General features: G+C 41.2%; 1 protein-coding gene across 2 annotated transcripts in view; it reads left to right on the top strand.

Moving 5' to 3' along the window:
- rims1a (regulating synaptic membrane exocytosis 1a) overlaps nt 1–20,955 on the top strand; it is an 86,932-nt gene that overhangs the window by 53,818 nt on the left and 12,159 nt on the right. For both annotated transcript variants that reach the window (XM_076743013.1, XM_076743012.1), the window contains 16 exons: nt 242–355; nt 522–621; nt 1,535–1,658; nt 3,078–3,095; nt 4,539–4,585; nt 5,498–5,613; nt 5,702–5,832; nt 6,093–6,264; nt 8,106–8,259; nt 8,544–8,600; nt 10,679–10,844; nt 11,418–11,522; nt 12,111–12,170; nt 14,102–14,170; nt 15,580–15,669; nt 16,844–16,927. In XM_076743013.1, coding sequence (XP_076599128.1) covers nt 242–355; nt 522–621; nt 1,535–1,658; nt 3,078–3,095; nt 4,539–4,585; nt 5,498–5,613; nt 5,702–5,832; nt 6,093–6,264; nt 8,106–8,259; nt 8,544–8,600; nt 10,679–10,844; nt 11,418–11,522; nt 12,111–12,170; nt 14,102–14,170; nt 15,580–15,669; nt 16,844–16,927 — 1,607 coding nt within the window. The remainder of the gene's footprint in view (nt 1–241; nt 356–521; nt 622–1,534; nt 1,659–3,077; nt 3,096–4,538; nt 4,586–5,497; nt 5,614–5,701; nt 5,833–6,092; nt 6,265–8,105; nt 8,260–8,543; nt 8,601–10,678; nt 10,845–11,417; nt 11,523–12,110; nt 12,171–14,101; nt 14,171–15,579; nt 15,670–16,843; nt 16,928–20,955) is intronic.

Raw genomic sequence — 20,955 nt, 5'->3', positions numbered from 1 at the left:
TATTTTAAAGAGAAACTTTTGCATGCTGATTCAACGATGCTCACGCAATTTAGACCGGTAACACAAGTGACAATTTGTTGCCAAAATCTAAAAATCTAAAATATCCTCACATTTTGAATTGTTAATGTTTCTCCACCAGAAGAAGATTTTGTAATCCTTTGCATTCTGTAAATGTTGCATATACGTCTTCTGAGTGTCAGCATGTGCATCTGTATGTCTCTCATGTTGTCTCCTGTCGCAGCATCCTGTAACCTGGCAGCCGTCCAAGGAGGGAGACCATCTGATTGGACGAATCACCCTCAGCAAGAGGAGCGCCACCATGCCTAAAGAAGCCGGAGCTTTGCTGGGGTTAAAGGTCAGAGAGGGCGCACGCACACACACACACACACACACACACACACACACACACAGTGTTGCTTATTTATGGCTGTGATATGACGATTGTACGAACGGTATTCAGTCACTGCTGTCTCTCCCTGATATGAGGGATATGACGCTAATCTCTCTCTCTATCTGTCTAGGTGGTGGGAGGCAGAATAACAGAGTCAGGGAGATTAGGTGCCTTCATCACTAAAGTCAAGAAGGGAAGCCTGGCTGACGTGGTGGGACATCTCAGAGCAGGTAGTCTAAATCATCACAGGTGTTGACAAAGACAGGGAAAGTCATTATGATCCAAAAAGGCCTTTAAAAGCATCACTAAGTCTTAAAAACAGTTTTAGAGGTTTTACTTTTGCATGGTGCTTGTTAAGATTAGATTAAGCAGGGCTGTTTAACTAAATATATTTTTCTGGTGTTTCTTTTGTGGCTTTATGGTAACGTATCTTTCTCTTTAGCTTCATTCAATTTGCATTCAACTGTGATGTGTTTTTCTCTACAATGGTCTTGTATTAAATGCACTGTGTATGGCAGTGTTCTATTTCTTCATAACTGTCAACAATTTTCATAAAAACACTCAAACCAACAATGAATTGATCCTACGAACAAATATTGTTTGTGTATCCAATGCCTGAAATATCTTATTCCTCTGCGCCATGGAGCTCCATTGTTGTCCAGAAACTATTAAAAACACATCAATAAGCCACCATGTTGATCACACACACATACACACACACTCTGTAGTTTATTTTGACTCAGTCGCTCAAACACCGTCCTGCTGCTGCAAACAGTCAGCAAGACACCAAATGTGTGTCAGTCTGCGGCTGAAAATAGTCCCCAGCAAATGCACGATTCCCTCTTGTTTAAGTGTTGTTTGCTAAAACTACAGTGGCCAGCTGGTTTAGGAAATGAGTGCTCCTTCATTTGGAACATTTTAAAAGTATTTCCTCAACTGGCATGAAAGGGCTTTGAGCCAGGTAGGGAAGCTGGAAAGTATTGAGAAGTTGACTAAGACATTGGTGTTTTTGGTCTTTTTATTGCATTTATTGACAAAGTGAATACTATAGTATGAAGGTGAACTCTCCTTAAATTTGTCTTTTTTAAAGCCTGCTGATACCCTGACTCACACCCAGCCATACACATACACGTGTGATTTCAGGGGATGAGGTTTTGCAGTGGAATGGGAAGCTGTTACCGGGCGCAACCATGAAGGAAGTTTACAACATCATCCTGGAGTCTCAAGCTGAGCCTCAAGTGGAGCTGGTGGTATCCAGGCCTATTGGGTAAGTCAGGAATGAAACACGCTCTATTCATCTGTTTGTGTTATATTTTGATATTTGTGGAAAATGCAGCCGTTCAGTTACAACATGAGTCAGTAACTAGTCTGAATGTTGCATTGAATTTAACCCTTATTTAACCAGGCAGCGCTGAATGTTGATTGAGGCTCTGACTCAGAGTTGGCTGACCTCAGATAAGACAGGAGACAGGAACATTTATTTGTATTCTGACCGTGACGGCGCGACTGCATTCAAAATATTAAAAATAGCCAGCCGCTACCTGCTGCAGGGGTTGCCAAGTTGTGGGACAGGAGATGTCCATTCTGTCCCCTTTAAAAAAGCACTCGGATTTTCTAGGAAGATATAAGGTGAACTGTTACTGACCAAATAAAACTGTCTTTAAGCGCCACAAAAGAGGAGGCTGCATCAGATATGTTGGGTTGATGTCTTGTAAAAGCTCAGCCAAGCCGTCATGATCACGTGAGTGCAGTAGGTCGGCCTGCAGTTTAAAAGTCCTAAAATGTGTTTAAGTCAAGCGATGGTTGATATGTTCTCTACAAGGACTCTAGTCCATACAGGAAAATTACAATATTAGTATAATATAGGTTAGTATTGATGCTACTGAGTAATGCTGTGGATGTAGTCTTTATAAGTTTATTACAAGCTGCTTTTAATTAAATGAAGTCGACATTTTAAATGATTAATTGACCGATAAGTTCTTTGGAAGTTTCTCTCTTACGGAGACTTCATTCTCCATATGTGTTGAATTGGATGCTTTACTGTCCTGCTTTGATTGTGCAAGCAATCAATTAGAATTAGTTAATCAAAAGTTTACCAATTGAACATTGTCTTTATTTTTCTATTTGCCTATCATTGGTAAAAGATTATGAAAAAATAAGTTGTAAAGTAAATTGTAGACCCATAATAATGTCTTAGTTTACATACCTGAAACAGGAAGGTACTATAGGACATGGCGGGATTTTGTCAGGAGTTATGACAGAAGCGCGTTGTTTAATGTGGACATTTACGAACAGTACACTGAACAATCTACTCATTTTTGTTTACATACCTTGTCAGACTGCACTATGTTTATCTGATCCTACACAGACTTCTTCTAAATTTGAGGCACTAGGTTTGCTCGATAACTTTCCATGATAATCGTCTCAAATAAATGGCGTTATGGTGTCTAGGCAACCTGACATAGAACACTGAGTAACAAATCTACTGTGTGCTTCAGTCTTTTTGCTAAACTGCTATTGTGAGCAAGATAAGGTCATTCTAAGGGCTTTATATTAGACATATTTCACAGTAAAATACTCACTGTTTCTTCAAGAACTTGCAGTTTTTCTTAAGATTGAACCTCATTTGCTCTTTGATGGGGAAAAAAAGTTGAACGTATTAATTTCTCTCCAAACACTCGCGAAGGGTGTATAGAAAATATCAGTAAGTAATCTGCCCTGTTTACTAGGACCCTTTAATCCTCTCACGCTTATTGATACTATTTTGGTTTTGCTGGTACCATTTTGCATCCCTAAATGAAGTGAACAGAGTCCTATTTCATAGGGATGCCAACTGATGCAAATATCAGTGTTTATAAAAAATAGCTGCAATCCGTCATCTCCAGTTAAATCAAACTGAAAGTTCACTTGAAGGGATACACAATGGCCGGTGGGAAATATCCATCAATGTAGCATTGCTTCTGCAAGCTTTTTAAACTGTTTGGAACTGTTTGTCTGGAATTCCTCTTTTTCATTCCCAGTTAAATCTGAGGATCCCAAAGTGAAATCCAGCACTTACAGTGTCAAATAAACGCTTATTTCTTTTTACTCGTAATGCCTTGGTTTGAAAGTTGGGACATTGGGATTCATAAAGCAAGCAATATATGTTTTCTTTCATTTACATTTTTTCAGTTTTTGGTTTTGGAATGGGTTCCAAGGCAACCTAGGGTCCATGAAAACCTTACCAGTGTAATATTTGTATTTAAAATCAAAAGTTAAAATATAAAAACTTAAAGGAATTCAACATTTTGGGAAATATGCCTATTTGCTGTCTTTCCAAGTGAAATAACAGGATGGATATCAATCTCATGGTTTTCCTATGTTAAGAGCAACACTGGGGCTGAGAGGTGATTAGCCTTGCCACAGACTCCAGATCTGTATTTAACACACAGACATGTGAGCGATATCCTTAATCTCATCAAACTCTCAGCAAGAGCATGAACAAATGTAAATCACCAAATGTTGAATCATTACGTTAAATGAAATAATGCAGAATATCAGTTTGTTGCCCAATGGGCGACTGGACAATAAATAAAACTGCCTCCTACTAAAGAAACACTAACAAACCGCCCTCCAGATATCAGTGGTTGGGCTGCCAATTTCAAATACTGAACTTCTCTTGTTTTTAATTTTTGAATTTAAAATGACAAATTACACTGGTAAGTGTGAGACAGATTACCATGCTTTTTATATGACATGCAGCTGGTGCAGTGGATTCTGGTGTTTCCCATGGGACCCTTAATTGTAGCGGTGGTGATGGATAAGAAAAGATGATGGTGTGGACAGAATTGAGCTACTGGTTCCCATCCGTTATTACTTCAGATGATCATTGGCCAGACTGAAATGTCTGTATGAGTCTGGGAAACACTGCACTCATGAGAAGAACTTGGCTCTCCTCACATCTTCCCTTTGCTTCTCCATGTTTTTTAACCACATGATATTTTAGTATCCAAATAACCTTTAATTATAGAGCTATTTTCTTCCAGTAAACTACTGCTGCATTTATATGCATGTATGCCTGTGCATCAAGAACACTACTAACTTTGTTTAATCCAGTTAGATGCCAGTGTGAGAATGACTGACATGGTCTCTGCTGCTTCTTTTCCAGTGATATCCCAAGAATCCCCGACACGTCCCACCCTCCATTAGAATCTAGTAGGTATCTCCTTTGGGATGTTGGAGCATCTCTGTATTTGTATGTCTGTATCTCTGTGTGTTGGGGGGGTGTTTCCTTTAATTTTTGTACAGGTTCTGGTGCAAGCAAGTCAGGCTCTGTCCAAAGTTCAAAACCCCTCTGAAGGACTAATTATCGCACTGTATCTCATTCATGCAATCTGCACACCAACAGACATGTAAAAACACTTGAGGTGGTTTTAGGTGGAATTACATAACAACAGCCAGGTGCAGTGGCTTCCTCAAATCTTGCTTTTTTTTTTCTTAACCATCATGCCCGAACAGAACGGATACTGAAACCTGTGCTCATTATCTGGCAGCCCACTCCAAAGCCACAGACCCTGCACAGAAGTGCTGTGTGGATGGATAAACTGTTGTTTGTTAAGAAGTAATTACAGCATGTAACTCCTCGTAAAACCACAAGTTGTCACTTTCACATTTCTGTTTGTGTGCACATTACATATTCAAGATACGTGCCAGTCCGTGAGCTGTAGAGGGGCTGGTAGTTTTTAACATTGGAGTAAGACTAGCTGATTTCCCCTGCCTCCAGTACATAAGCTAAGCTAGGCTAATCACCTCCCAGCTCCAGCTCTGTGCTTAATGCACACACGAGAGTGGTACCAGTCTTCTCATCTCGACAGTTAGAGAACAGTATATCCTAAAATGTTGAACAGTTTCTTTGAATTCGACTACACTGGGACAATTAAGAGTACTCTGCCAGTGCTGTGTGTTTATGATAAGCTTCCAGTGTATCCACCTGTCAAAATCAGATTTTCCTTTGACAACAAAAGTGACTTCAATGCATGTCACGACTTGACTTTTTCGAGCTGACATTCTCTTCTCAGGGTTTCAAATCATTTTAATCTTTTTTTTTTTTTTGGTTTGTCTTCATAGCAGGTTCCAGTTCTTTTGAGTCCCAGAAGATGGAGAGACCGTCCTTAAATGTCCTGTCTCCCTCCAGTCCCGGGATGCTCCAAGATGCTCCACAGTTAATGCCGGGGCAACTCTCAGTGAGTGTGTGTGTGTTGAGTGTGCTGATGTTGATGTTTTGGAATAGAGACGCAGCATCAGGTTTGTCTGTGTTTGTTTCCCACCCAGGTGAAGCTGTGGTATGACAAAGTGGGCCATCAGCTAATAGTCAACGTGCTGCAGGCTGTAGAGCTTCCTGTTCGGCATGACGGGCGGCCCAGGAGCCCCTACGTCAAAATGTACTTCCTCCCTGACCGCAGGTATGCCAGCCTCCACAGGTAGTCCCAGAGATCGGAATTATTAAAATGCACTCTTGGTTGTCTGATTGGGATGAATTTAGATCAGTCAGAACCAACATCACCAACAGGTTTCTGAAGCCTGGATTTAATGCTCGCTTGCCATTGTTTCCAGTTGATTGGAGCCAATCTGGGACAAGCAAGCAGCAACCACAGCTGGCTCCGATAGATTGATAGCCCCCTTATCCAAACCAATCTGATGCTATCTGTATTGTGCAACACAGTGACAAGAGCAAACGTAGGACAAAAACAGTGAAGAAGACCTGCGAGCCCAAGTGGAACCAGACGTTCGTCTACACTCATGTCCATCGTAGGGATTTCCGCAACCACATGCTGGAGCTGACTATATGGGACCAACCCAGGTCACCAGAGGAGGACAGCACCTTTATGGGAGAGGTACCACGAACACGCACACACACACACACACACACACACACACACACACACACACACACACACACACACTAACAGCAAAGTCCTTTCCACTTGTTCTAAACACAGCATCTCAGTGGTGATTGTGAGTCTGGGTCATGGTGGTCATCATGTGATGAATTGTTCCAGAATCAGCTTAAAGCTAATTTTCATCTGCAGTCCCTTGACAGGTCACAATTAAAACATACACACATTGACAGAGCAGCACTGAACAAACTAGACAAACAAGACTCATATATAGTTATACACAGTAGTAGATCACACACACACCCCATGTCAGTAACAAGTGTGTGTTAGACGACCATCCCTAGATAACAATTTAATTATCATGTTATTTCATGATATCACACATTGTTCTCTCATGATCACAACTCATCAACAACATCATCGTGGAGCTGTTTCTCTCAGAATCAGGTGAGAAAAGGAGCATATAAATATGCAAGACAATAAAGTCATAAGGAGGTATACATCACATGTTCTAATGTCAGACCTGTAAGTGTGTGTCCTGTTAACAGTTCAGTTATAAACCCTCGCTCACCACAGATCACCTCTCTGATCATACTGGACTGCCAGACTAGGTTGAAACCTTGTACAGTATATGACTGGTCTGTTCATGGTCCATGGGCTATATTGTGGCCAGACTGTTGCAAAGATAGTCAGTGGTCGTGTCTATAATGGGAATTGGTGGATACTAAATGTTCATCTGCAGTTTTCTGTGGTGGTGCCAGTAGTTGTTAAGGTGTACTGAAGTAGCAGATCACATGACATGGTTAAGTTACGTTTGAGTCCAAAAATGCTATAAATGCAGTTCCAAGAGAAATAGTTTACACTCATTAAGATGTTTGATTTGAAAGAGAACTTATTCTAATTCTAACTATTGGACTTATCATCTGATTCATTTCGAACTGTGGATGTCTCGGGTTTTTCTGTGACTCACTCAGTTTGTCAGAGTGATTGTTATTTGGGGAGCTTTAACTGAGCACTCTCCCTCATGCCTCTTGGTGCATGGAGAGCTGTTTTCTCTCTACTCGGCTCAATGCTGGACTGTTACAGTGCATAATTACTGTTTCCGCTTCTCACAGCAGTAGGCTTTATGTTGTTTTCCAGTTTCATTCTCTCATGGTGAATATCAGCTACTGTCTCTGTGCCATCTGTGTGTATATGATGTACTGTGATGTGCCACTGGAGTTACAGTACCAACTAACGTTCATGCCCGTTTGTTTTGAAAAAGCAACGGCCAATGGGGAAACTCAGTCAGTCAGTCAGTCAGTCAGTCAGTCAGTCAGGGACAGACTGTCATGTTTATAGGCCTGGCCCATACATTTCTGCGTCCTGCCACAAAAAAAAGGAAAAAGAAGAAGATTTAGACTAACAAAATGAGGTTTGACTGGGGGCTTCTTATTTACATTTAGGGGCAACCCTAATTCCAGTAGTAGCAGGGAGCTGTTTTTCATTGATCACAGTAAACCCACCTGCTCAGATCGAATAGCAGACAGACGAAGTCAGTGGAGCATTTAGAAGCTAAAGATCCAGATATATCCCTCAGGAGCTGTTGGAGACCAAAACAGAGTTAAAACCAGAGGGAATATTGAACTTAACATTTCTTTGATGCAAAGCATGCATATCACTTCTTCTGTGCCAGAATATGTTTGCACCAAACACCAGACAGCAGATGTTTAGAGCAGCGCATATAAAACTTTCCTGATATATTTTCACAGACGGCGTCCACCGTCTGTGTAGACTCAATCAGCGCTCATGAACAGCAGCAAAACATTTCATTACTGTGTGGATTATGACTTGGGCAGATCCTGATAGAGCTGGAGACGGCCTTACTGGACGACAAGCCTCACTGGTATCCACTCCAAACCCATGATGTCTCATCCATACCGCTGCCCAGACCCTCCCCGTTCCTGCCCCGACGACACACACACACAGACACCCCTGGCAAGAAGCTGCAGCGTAAGTCTGAGTCTGTCAGTCACCGTAATTGTATATACTTCTTCATAAGCTCTTTCATGTACTCTTATATCTGTGTGCGAGCGTGCATGCGTGCATCGCTGTATAAGAGAGCAAGGATTGTGTGTGGTTTACTATCAATGAGCAAAGTATATCAATGTAACTGTCTGTTTTCACTACCCTTCCCTAATACTGCATTTGTCCCTGGATATGTGCATGCGTATATATGTGTGTGGTGTATATACACATCTCTGTGTGTGTGTGTGTGTGTGTCTATGACTGTTTAGGTTCTCAGCGTGTAACAGAGCCTGAATTTGATGAGGGTACAGCAGTAGTGTCTAAAGGTGGGTGGGGATTGTTTCCAAGCATTACATTCAGTGTGTCCCACAAACTGTATTTTTATTTGTGGTGTTGTTTGGGGGGTTTCTTGGCTGGAGCAGGTGTATGTATTAGTTAAGAGCAAAGTTTGGGCTCACTTTCCGTTTTTGCATGGACTACGTTTTATGCCAAAATGTGTTCCACGATCTTGTGCCGAAATGTATTCCGTAGGTGACAAACAGGCCTTTCACTGGTAAGCAAAGGTCAAACCAGCTGACAGAAAGTAATGACTCTAAACTGTTAATGATGACTTATAATGTAAACTGACCTTACAGTCTTCATAGATAGTCTTCATTTAGTCTTTCCTCTTTTTATGTGACCTGACAGTTATTTAAAAAATGGAAACATTCTCAGCAAATTACTTGAAATGGATCAAAAAATCCAAATTAAATCTAAAAACATAGATTGCAATACATACTGTATGACATTACAATGGGCCACCACAAGTAAATCGCATGCATGGAGATTACTGTCATGTCATAGACTACATGACTACATGACAGAGAGCATCCAGGCTCCACGCACCACCCAGCTCAGGCAGGTTTCTGCCTCAGATAAGTTCTGAAATGGGGCCCATCCAAGTTTCAGTTTGAAGACATTCATTTCTTAAGCACAAGTTACTTCCATGTATGTTGAAAAGTTCAGCTTTTTGTTTGTGCATCTATTAGTGTACATCTGTACACTGTAAATATCTGTGTCTGAGTGTGTGTCTGTATGTTAGGGTTGGACTGGTAAATGAATTTGTTGATATGAGCTATTTTAAGAATTAGAATTAGAAAAAGAATTAGATTGATTGATTACATATTTCTCTCACGATAAGCCCTTAAGATGATCTGCATTTTCATCACATGCCATTCAAGTATGGAAGAAAAAAGCATTTTCTTATTATTGCTACTGTTACAATGAATTACATATCAAAGTGAAAACGTAATCATCCTGTATTTCATTATAGATTGTCATGCCTGTCTCCTTTGTAATGGAGATAGTGATGGTCTGTTGGCTGTTTCAGACACTTTGTACCCTGACAGTAAAATTCAGCTGGAAACACAGTATCGGCTCTATCAGTCGAACCCTACAACACTATGTGTCCGTGTTTCTTGTTAATGAGTCCCAAGTAGAAAAATCGGGGACAGAAGGGATGCAAAAAAATCCACCGCATTACTTTGAACAACTTTTGTTTTAATTTCGATGCATGGTAGGAATAAATGAAAGACCTTGGTAGCGCTTTGCCAAACAAAACTAATGGCCCACTGTTAGCTTTGTGGTGCTGTTCTCTTGGAAATGAAACCAGTGACCTTGGGACCACAACAAAGCTTGACACAGTCGCACAAATCCCTTCAAGGCCGATCAGTCTCTCTATTTATATTTTTATCTTCACAGATAGTTCCGCTACACCACCAAAGAAAGTTTTTTTTTATTTTTTTACTACATCAGAAAATACAGGGCACAGTCATGAAAAATAGTCAGCTGCAGTCCTATTATTAGGCTAATCTTTAAATAGTCTGCATCCTTGAGTCACACTGTCCTGTTGTAGTTGCCACACAGTATGTTCACTGCTGTCAGGCCCCATGCTGAGATGTTAGCATGAAAGTAGTAAACATGGTGTTAAGACTTTGATATACTAGGTTGATATCTGGTGTGATTAAGCTATTAGCATCGTCTTCACAGGACTGGCAGACTCCACCAGTACAAAAAACATATGGAGAGATAAGTACTGAATATAAATGCGCTGAATGATTATTGTTACCATAAATAGTATCAAAATGTTGGGTTTGTTTTCATGAAACTCTTGGGAAATATAAATTTAACCACTTTGCTTAAATAAATTTGGGCATCTGGATGAAGATCACTCATATTATGCAGTTTTGCTAAAGCTTATGTGCTGTGTAGGAGGCTGCTGAACATGTCACTTAACTGTAGATCAGGGCTGTAAAGACCGACACTGGCAATTACTAATTACACTTTTCCCATTTGACGTATTTATTTCTGAGCACTCATCCACATTTACTCATGTGTGTTTATATGCATGGCCATTCCCACCCAGCAGCGGATGGGCGTGGCAGGGAGAGGCAGCGGGAGTCCACGTCTACCCTGGAGGTGCCAGACCAGCAGAGGACTCCCACCCATCACATACGTTCCCGTTCGGTCTCCCCGCACCGTGAGGAGCAGGGACGAATCAGGTCACGCCCACCCAACATTCCCGCCCAGAGGTGAGGGTTCAAAGATGAGACGAGATTTTATTTTTAAGGAGGAACATGATGATTTTTAACAGTTGCACTATTTTATGTGAATCAGTTTGAAGAGATCGAGACAGGGACTACTCAAATTGATGCTTGCACACATAATCCACTTCTTTGCTGCGTATTTGTATATTCAGCATCCTCCAAGTGGTCATATTATAGCCCACTATATGGGTATGGAAGGACATACACGATTTAAAATCATTAACTCTAAGTCCTCAGAGGTGGGCGGCTTGGGCTGATGTGATGATGGATGCTAATAAAAGGCCAATGTCAGCCTGCTAAGAAGACATTGGTCACTTGTAAGAGCTGAAAGCAACACGGTGGAGCAGAAGAGGCGGAATGAGAGTTTGTTGGAAGCCAACAGAGTCCATCTACTAATGAAATGTCTGTCTGATGCAGAACAGGCAGTGCTGCCAGCTCTGCTTTTACTCGCCGAGCCAAATAAGCCCCGCCAAGAGTCTGCTGCAACACCACCTGACCACGAACCTGACATAAATCTTCCTTCCTTCCTTCCTTCCTTCCTTCCTCCCTTCCTTTCAGGAGTCTGGATGATGAGCTTCCTCACACTCGTCGTTCTCGTTCTCCAACTCGCTACTACGACGCTGCCAGAGGTCGCCACCAGGAGGAGGAGTACCTGGATGACAGGTGTGTGTGTGTGAACACCGCTCTTAATGTATCTAATTAGATTAAGTGTCATCAGAGTTGTTCCCAGTGTTTGTCACTGTTTGCTATTTTGTGTGTAACGCTGACCGCTTATTTGTGTGAACAGTTGGCTTCAGACAGCAGATTTAATGTGAAAAACTGTGACTGCTCCAGAGATTCTGTTTTTCCTTGTAGGTGTGAGTGTCTGTCATGAGATTCGATCAAGCTTTATTTTATGAAACAGGTTAAATTCTTCTGTTTACCAGTGTCTTGTTTTGTTATTCTGCTCTGTCTGTCACTGAATTTGCCTTTTTCATGGTTCTCTTTTCTTTGGGCCCCGAACCAAGTTTGGTGCAGTAGCCGTCCGTCGTCGTTGTCTTGTATAAAGTGACTTTAAGGCAGCGCTGAGTCGATACGGCTTTGGTTGTAAAAATCTGTGGCGTTTCTGAGTATGCGTGTGCGTGTGTGTGACGTGCATAGCAATCAGCGACGGCTCCTCTTTCCTATTCACCCTCTTCTCCTTCTGCTCTTGTGGTTTTTTTGACTGTTGTTGATTTCCTCATGTTTCATCCATCCCCATGGTAACCACAGTGAGGTCATCATGATGCACCAGTCAATGCGAGGCAAAAGTGCTGAGTGCCTCCACACCAGGTAAACTAGCCAATCATGACATATTGTTTACATTTGGGTTCTAGGTTGGTTGTAGTTTTATGTGCGCAGTGTTCTTGTCAGGTTCTCTATCTATGCAGTCGTCTTTAAATAGAAGTTAAATCCATCACTGGTAGTGTTTAGAAAGAGATGAAAGAGTGAGAAAGTATCACACTCAAGTAGAGGCTCTTCTTCTTCTTTGCTGTAAAAGTAAAACAAGCGCTGTAAAAGTAAATTGTGTGTCGTTTAGAATATATACAGAAAGTAATAGTTACACATAATGTTCTTCCAGTGTAATGTAAAGAAGAGAAGTCAAAACACATATTAGTAGAAGTAATATTGTGGACTGGACTTAATAGATAAGGCTTTTTTTTATTGTCAACAAATCCCATGAAGTAATAAGAATCTTGGTACTTTGCCTACCTTGTGTGTTCCTCTCAACACAAGCCCATTTTTTTCTATTGAACATGTAAATCTTTAAAAACTGGTCAGGAATGTGTAGTTTCATTTATTAAAATGGCAATAAATAAATAAATTCCAGCTTGGCACTGTAGTTTTTAATGAACGTTCCTCAAACAGGAGAGAATAGTGTGTTGGGGACTATTTTCAGTTGCGGATTAATCCACATTTGATACCAGAGTGAGTATTTGGGCCTGCAGGACAGTGTATGAGGGACTGAGTCAAGTTAAACTACAGTGTCTGTGTTCATGGTAATGAAGGAACTTATGAACTAATGAAGGTGACTTGAGGTCACCGGGTGCAACAGTGCGGCTCACTGATGTGTTTTTAATAGTTTGGACTAATGGAGCTCTGTGGCACAGAAGAATAACATATACTCTATCAGGCTTTTGGACACACACACACAATGCTTGTTAGATAGATCAGTTCATAGTTGGTTTTGTTCTATTCATGGGATTTGCTGACAGACTATGATCACTGACTTGCTATTTTGAAGCAGGTGGGGAATAAACAAGTGACGGTGCTAACCATCATTAGAAATGAATGTGTTATTGGGGAAAATGAAATATATAAACAGATGGATCAGCTTGCGGACAGGGAGTCAGAGCGCTGGTTGTTTAGTCGTACTGCTCCCTCTCATCCACAAGAGGACACTACAGGACCATGCTTGCCTTCACACTGCGCTTCACTCTTATCCTGCTGCTATTCTACAACTCATCACCAGTATGGCTTTCCAGGGCTAGAGTCCTGTTCTCGTCTCTGCACGCTCTTTCTGATACAGTTTGAGATGTCAGATGTCATTTAACATTTGTGCATCACACATGCTTTGATCGTCTCCACTCAAGCCTTACATTGCTATTTGAGCACAAAGCCAAAAAAAGGTAAGTTACACGCTTAAGAACACATCTGTAGAGGCTTCTCCTTATACAGCTATACCTCTCTGATTGAAACATAATAAGATGGTAACATTTTGTACTTTGTACACACATGGATGTGTTTGAGGTGGAAGGGTGTTTTTAAGCGTGTCAGCACAGATGAGAGTCGGCTTTTGATGCTTGTATGCCTGTCATGCAGCGCTGTAGTTCTACTCGCTTACCCTGCAGAAACTTACAAGCTTAGCCAGTGATTTTTGCAAGGAATGCACTGTTTAGAAACATGTCAGATGACAGTATGACGGCCGTGAAGACATAACGGACAGTCCTGAAACATGAGACTTACATTGCTTTTCTAGTATAAATAAATATTTGGATGAGGAAATAGAATAAATCAGCTGGCGAGCCAAACCTCTTTGAACAACACATCTTCAAATAAGCTTAGTAACATACTACATAGCACATAAAATCACTGGATAAGTTGGCAACTTCTTTGACCTGTAAAACTTTCTGTCTGTTGTGCAACACACTTGTTTTTTTCTCCTCTTCCACCCATTCCTCCCATTATCCGGCTTGTGTCTGCTGCATGCATGCTAACATCAGGAGATCTACTAGGCGCAATAACACACTGCCACCTAAGATGCCACTTTTGTTCAACAAACACACAAACAGGTAAGTCCACAGTTAAGGGTTCAGTATGCTTCAAACAAACAAACTGTTTATACCTGGACGTTTTTATCCGTTCTGTGTTCCTGTTTCAAATTTTTCCTCAAACAATATCTTCAGTGGTGCTTAGCATACAAACACGGGACTCTCCTGGATAAAGTAACAATCAGGAAGGATTATGTTGTGGCCAACAGTTTGAATTATTTCAGCTTCATTTCTGAGAAATCATGTTTGGTTTTTTGTCAGCTGGCAGGGCAGACAGCTAAAAATACAATACCCATGAGCCTCTGCAGCCGTTGCCATTGGGAAGAAATCAGTAAGAGTGGCAAATTAGAGCTGTAGCAAATTCAAACCCTTTCATTGTTGTATTTGGGAACAAACAGCGATTTATACTATAAGCTGAATTCTCCCAAAACTGCCCCAGAATCCAAAAGTGAATTAAATTAAGCTGCAAAATGTATTATAGTATTTTGCTTCTGCACTTTGTTGCCAATATACAGTGTGTAGACAATTGTGAGCTCAGTGATTGGATGTTTCTTTCTCAAATGCACCTTGGAAGTCGAGGTTTACTTCTACTGTAAAGTCAGGCAATTCAACAAGCCCGTTGTTTGAAGCATACTGAGGCCATTAGACATTCTGTGATGCCAGTGTGAATTTTTCTCAACCTGAGGAGACGAACATAATGATTTTGTTGTAGCAGATCTTGATGATCTCTGATATTGGAGTTAGGATACCTGCCAAACTGTGCATATTGATAGTAGAATAAGACACACAAGCTTGTGATATGTACAAGCCTGCGGACTTCCTTTTCTGTGAGTATTTCCACAGCAGCAGGAGCTTCACAGATTTGTTTCCAATCTGAGCTTTCTTTCCTTTGCAAATGCATGCTGAAACTTTCATCTTGTGACTAGTTCAACGCTGCCTGCATGTCGAAAGATAAGCTCTCTTGCGGGATCGCACACGGTCATGGCGACGCGCTGCTCCATCACACACTGCATTGCAATGTTCAAAGATGAGGTGACAGTTAGGTAAGACACACACATACATGCGTGCAGATTATGATTAATGTCTACACAAAGGAGTATAAGATGCACCAGGTTGGGAGAATAGTGCAGAGAGCATTCCATCATTTGCCATGACAGTCAAAACAAAAAAAAAAACAAAAAAAAAACAACGTTTCCACCCTACCCCATCTTCATGACAACCATGACAACTTACAGACACTCCCATCCTTACACCAGCCAGCCAGTCATGGTTTAATTCTCAGATTAGCATTATGATTTTGGGAATCTAACCGGAGTTTCTTTTAAAGCATTTTTTCTGTTTGTCCATTCTTTTTCTCTTTGTGTTTGTTTCTGTCCTCTCCTCCTGTCTCCTCCTCCATTGGATGGCATGTTGTGCTGTGGTGCCTCTAGTGATCTGCAGCCCTCTCTGGCCAGGGTTAGGAGCGCTAGCGCCAACTGTCTGACTCCAGACAATCATGCCCCCTCACCAGAGACTGAAAGGTACCAGCCTCTGTCCACCACCCCTCCTGTAGTGCTCCAGTAGTCTCCTATCTTCTACCTTTCCTAGTCTTTGCAGTTCTTTTCACTCTGAATTGTCCTACACTAGCTGGAGATTAAGCTTCCCTCCTCTTCACTCTACCCAGATCACTATACACCACTCTACCCTTTCAATCTGCTGATACACCCAACAGCTCCTATGTTTGCCACAGTCCTCAAGTTGTATATGAAGGTGCAGCGATTCTGTAAAACTGTCATCCATTAACAAGTATCAGTAGTAGAACTTGACATATCACTATCTAGACACCTTCATCGCCATCAAAGCATGAGCACATGAATATGATGCAAGCGCGATTGGCATCCTGACAACCAAATCGCTGCACCTTTTCTTGTGCACCTTACCATCTTACCTTTACTGTATCTAAAGATGAATCACTTCACCAACCAGCCTACTTTCTTCAACCTGCAGTTTTCATCTCATTTGTTTGCCTCACTTCTTAGTAAAACCAGCATAACCTTTTGTCACCAAGGTCTGTTTGTACATTGAATCATGAGACCAGCTGTCCTGCTTCATCGAAAGAGATTTCTGGTACCAGAGCTGCTTTCTTGGTCAACCATCACCCACAATTTAATCCAAATACCTTGAAGGATATGTTCAAATTTATTCTTTTATATTTTATCACAATACGTTGGCCTAACTGCATGCTGTATGTATGTTCAGAGAGTTGTATCATTGCCAGGATGTTGCTGATTGCTTCCTGCTCAAGAAGAAAACAAAACTTTTGTACTGAAAAGACTGTACCTTCTGAAGGTATTTCCCTCAGGAGTCGGTGAACACCAAACCAAACAGCTAAAAACAGATGGTCTATTGAACCTTTATTTTTCGGGTGGCCAGAAACACAGCTCCAAATTTCTAATGTTGTTCCATGTCTGCTGGAAACATGCAGCATATAAGTAAATTATTGCTAACAAGGTCGAGTTTATTTCAGTGTTGTGCGTACGGCTTGTTCAACTGCCCCAAGTGGCCAAAAAATACTTGCAGCCATGGCAGGAGCAAAGAGTCTCAGGCAGCTTTTTGCTTGTGCATTCCTAAGAATGGAAGGTCAAGGCTTTCTGATTTTGTAATGGCTTCCTGATTTGATCATATGGGTGATATATTTTGTATGTGTACACATAGAAAATCTTTGTCCCATTCCCTGCCCCGGAGACGTCCGGCAAGTCCCAGGATTCTTATCCAACATGCTTCCCCAGAAGATGACAGGTACCCTTTTGTGGACCCCAACCGCTTCCTCTCAGAGCTTGACTTATGCCTTAAAATCTGATGCTGCACGTAAACTCAAAGACCCAAAGATTTTTTTTCAATCATAATAAAATATATCACCACCCAACATGTCACTAACTTTTTTTTGTTTTTTTCAGTAATGTAACACATTCTTGGAGACCTGACTGAAATCCTCGGGGTTCAGTCGGGTCTTATTGGGTTCAGGCAGATGTCAAGCTCTACCTCATATTTGCAGCTGACAATTTCTTTGCTGAGTTCTGATATTTCTGTGACGAGCTGGTAGTGAATTTGCAACCTAAGCTATTCCAACTCTTCCTATTCTGATAGAAGTGTAGTGAGTCACTTTATCTTGTCTCTTATAAACAAGTATAATTTAATGTATTTTAGCCAAATTTGATGCAACAAATTTTAAAAATCCATGAAAGAAACTTTGGGAACTAAGCTTATTCACTTCCTTGCTAAGGGTTAGATTAGAAGATCCATATGACTCTCATATTTGTCCATTAGGAAGTTACAACAAGGAGACAGCTTAGCTTAGCTTAGCATAAAGACTGAAGTCTTTGTGAGGGAAACAGCTCTGTCAAGAGGTATGCATTAACAAACAAAACACAACATGTTAATTATTGAGCTTTCGAGGTGTTTGTTGGGGAATTGTGTTACCTTTTAAGTCTTTATGCAAGGCTTTGCTAATGTCACATGACTTTACCTCTATTTAATGAACAGATGTGAGAGTGGTATCAATCCTCCCCTGACACTCTTTACAAAAAAGCAAATAAGCATATTTCCCAAAATGTTGAACTATTACTTTAATCTTGCTTCTAACTGAAATTGTTATTTTCTTGAAAGGTTCACTTTATTTTAACAAATACAAGATAAAATGGCAAGCTATTCTTGTCACTTTTTGCAATTTAGCTTCCTCTAGCTAACCCTAAACTCCTGGTTTGCGGTCAGTGAGCTGGACACAGTGAGAGTGAACATGTTATACAATTTAGAACTTGTCAAAATGAAGGTCAGGACGTGCCATAGGCACAGACAAGTTCTGCATTGATTCATACTTTGTCACTCACATTGTGTAAAGGGTTGCTTGTTGGTGGTGTTTATCTGGTTTGCAATTTTTTGCGATAGTTGTAGCGATAGTTTTCGTTCCTGGTTGTTGTTGTTGTTGCCGTAGTTGTGTCCTGTCGCTTTTCTAGCCTTCCTTCATGGTTTTCAGTGGCCAGTTTGTGCTCCTCTGAACTTATGGTAGTTTGTAGTGGATATGGTGTGACATCTTGCCTTGTTGAGTTTGCCTCCTGCAGTCTTTCCAAGTGTACTTTTTGTTCTGGGAATTGCATCTGCAGCTTCTGTGTGCTCGCCCTCTCTTCTCAGTCTTAAAGCAGTCTCTCTTTTTCAAGGCCTAGTGCTCAGCAATGACTTAAAATTCATGATGTTCATAATTCATATTAGAAGTGTGACTGTGTATGTTCGTGTGTGTGTGTGTGTGTGTGTGTGTGCGTGCCTGTGTTTGTGTGGCGGTACATGTATCATCCTTGTCATCTTCCTGTCCATGAATGGAGAATATGGATGCTGCTTCCTACTCAAGAGACTTTAATTCACCTCAGTACAAAGAAGAGGTACACACACTTACATGTATATACACACACTCACACACAGACACACACAGGCACAGTTACAGATGAAGCATGAGTGTGTGACACCCCTTATTCATATCACCATCATACCATCCATCACAGCATGCCTCCTTTTTCCTGTTTTCCAGATCATAAACTTATAAGGCCAATGACAGCCAGCTGACAGAGTCAGACTCTAAATGATGTATCCTCCATCATGCTCTCTTCCATCCTCTCATCCTCTCATCCATCCATCTTTTTTTCTTTTGTGTATTGTTCCCTTTGCTCATCCGCATTCTCCAGGCAGCCTCGGACCCTGGAAACACCTGAATGTCAGACTCTTGGCAGGAAGCTCTCTGACAGTGGCAGGTAAGGCATGTACTGTATGCTCAGCACATGTCAAACAATAATGTATGAGGTCATCGATGGGAGGAGCTTGAAATCACACAATCAACTTCTAAATCATTTCAAAAATGTGTCTGCTGCTGGTAGCTTTTCAAATCCACTCGCCAGTTTGGAAGAGTCTTTTTTTAGGTTAGTCTTAAGCCTCATTTGGACTGGATTAACATCACAGGGGGAGGTGAGGAATATTCACTGTGCTCCTCTTTAACTTAACTCATCATTCATTTTAAGCACAGTGAAATTACAGGTTATGGTCTGTAATAAGCATGGAGAATCAGCAGGACAAAGACAAAAGAGAAAGCCAAAGGCCAACCCAGGGGAGAGGCATCAGGCAAAGATACTGCGTGAGGTGAATTTGAGTCGCACATACATGGCAAACAGGATAATTGAGCATACTGTTAATGGTGCCAATTGGCCAAAATGTAAACAAGTATTGGCCAAACAAAGCACAGGGCTCTGAGGAGAATACCAGTACCTCCCTGTAGCTAACAGTATAAGAGGCCTTTTCACAAGCTTTTATGTAGTCTTGCTCTCCTGATGGCTTTGATTTTTTTCTGTCATCGTATTTATTCCAAGATAGACCAGTCTGTTGGTGTTAGCATTTTTCCATCTATTTTCACACAAAAGTTCTGGGGTGGGGGTGAAAAGTCTTAAACATTATATTGGCATTGGCATAACTGGCAGATGGTACGGAGTTAAGCCTTTTAGATAGATGGGTTTATGTATCTTTTGAGGGATTTAGTTCATATTTAGTTTGTAGGAAAGTGATATGGAGCAAACAAGCCTATATCTTTTTTCTTAGGCTGCATGTGGCCTTCAATAATAATGTACTACTCCAAAAAGATGTGCCAACCCTGTCTGCTAAAAGTTAGGTTTTTGTAGAGCTAAATGTTCACTGGCAGGGTTTTTTCCAGGCCAGGAAGTATTACATTCTTGACATGTCATGTCTCTGAGCAGACCGACATGGCCGTGCCACTAACATGACTCACTGCTAATGTCGTGATTCAAAGCAGCGTTGACTGCTCTTATGTTTACACCAAGACCACTGTCAGTCCCTAAACTAAACCAAGTGCTTTGAGCTGCCTAAATATAAGCAGAAAATAGGAATTATGCTTTAGTCGCCATGATGTTTCCTTCCAAAGTTACTTGTTGTTGAAAGTGAGTAGTACATAAGTGTCATTTTCAGGGGATATTTATTTATTTATAATAGATTAATAACGTGTAGGCAGCTCTAGGCTTGTTCACAGTCTTCAGGAAGGTTAACAATGCAACCTGCAAGCTAGATGTTTGCCTTATGTTTCATTTCACTTGATTTGGATGACCTTTTATTTATTTGTGATCTGTTGCTTTTTTCTCCCTCCTCCATTTTTCCTTAACCCCATCTTTCTTCCCATCTTTGTTCCTGCATGCTGCTGCTCACACACTGTTGTTGTGGGGCTTTTGGGTTTGTATGGCACCTCTGTGACTGTGCATTTGTGTGTGTGTGTGTGTGTGTGTGTGTGTGTGTGTGTGTGTGTGCCAGAATCAAGCCCACCTCAATCTTAAGGGGCTCAAGAGGAAAGAAGCCACAACTGCGGCCCCTTGGTAAGGGGAGTCCCTTTGAATGAGTGCCCCCCCAACCCACTGACACAACAGCAGATCCACTGTATTTACTCTAGATATTAGGAAGGAGAAGAACGACAAGAAAGACAGGGCTGCTCTCTCACACCTTCATACGTTTACCTGTTTGTGTGTGTGTGTGTGTGTGTGTGTGTGTGTGTGTGTGTGTGTGTGTGTGTGTGACCTGTCTTTGTCACATCATGACCTCAGATGCTGCTGCGTCTTTCCTTGTGTTTGTGTATTTATGGTGTATGTGTTGTGTGGACATGTGTGGACACTCAAAGGTCACTCTTTGTCAGAGTCATTTTATAACCTGGATGTGCAAGTGTTGTGTCAAGTTTTCTGTTAGGTGTTAAAGTTTTGCAGATTTTGGTCATTTTCAACATTTGTCAAGCA

Source organism: Chaetodon auriga, chromosome 11 (assembly GCF_051107435.1).
Source record: "Chaetodon auriga isolate fChaAug3 chromosome 11, fChaAug3.hap1, whole genome shotgun sequence".
NCBI classification, from domain to species: domain Eukaryota; kingdom Metazoa; phylum Chordata; class Actinopteri; order Chaetodontiformes; family Chaetodontidae; genus Chaetodon; species Chaetodon auriga.
The sequence above is the reverse complement of the archived record's forward strand: the minus strand, read 5'-3'. Positions and strand labels throughout refer to the sequence as shown.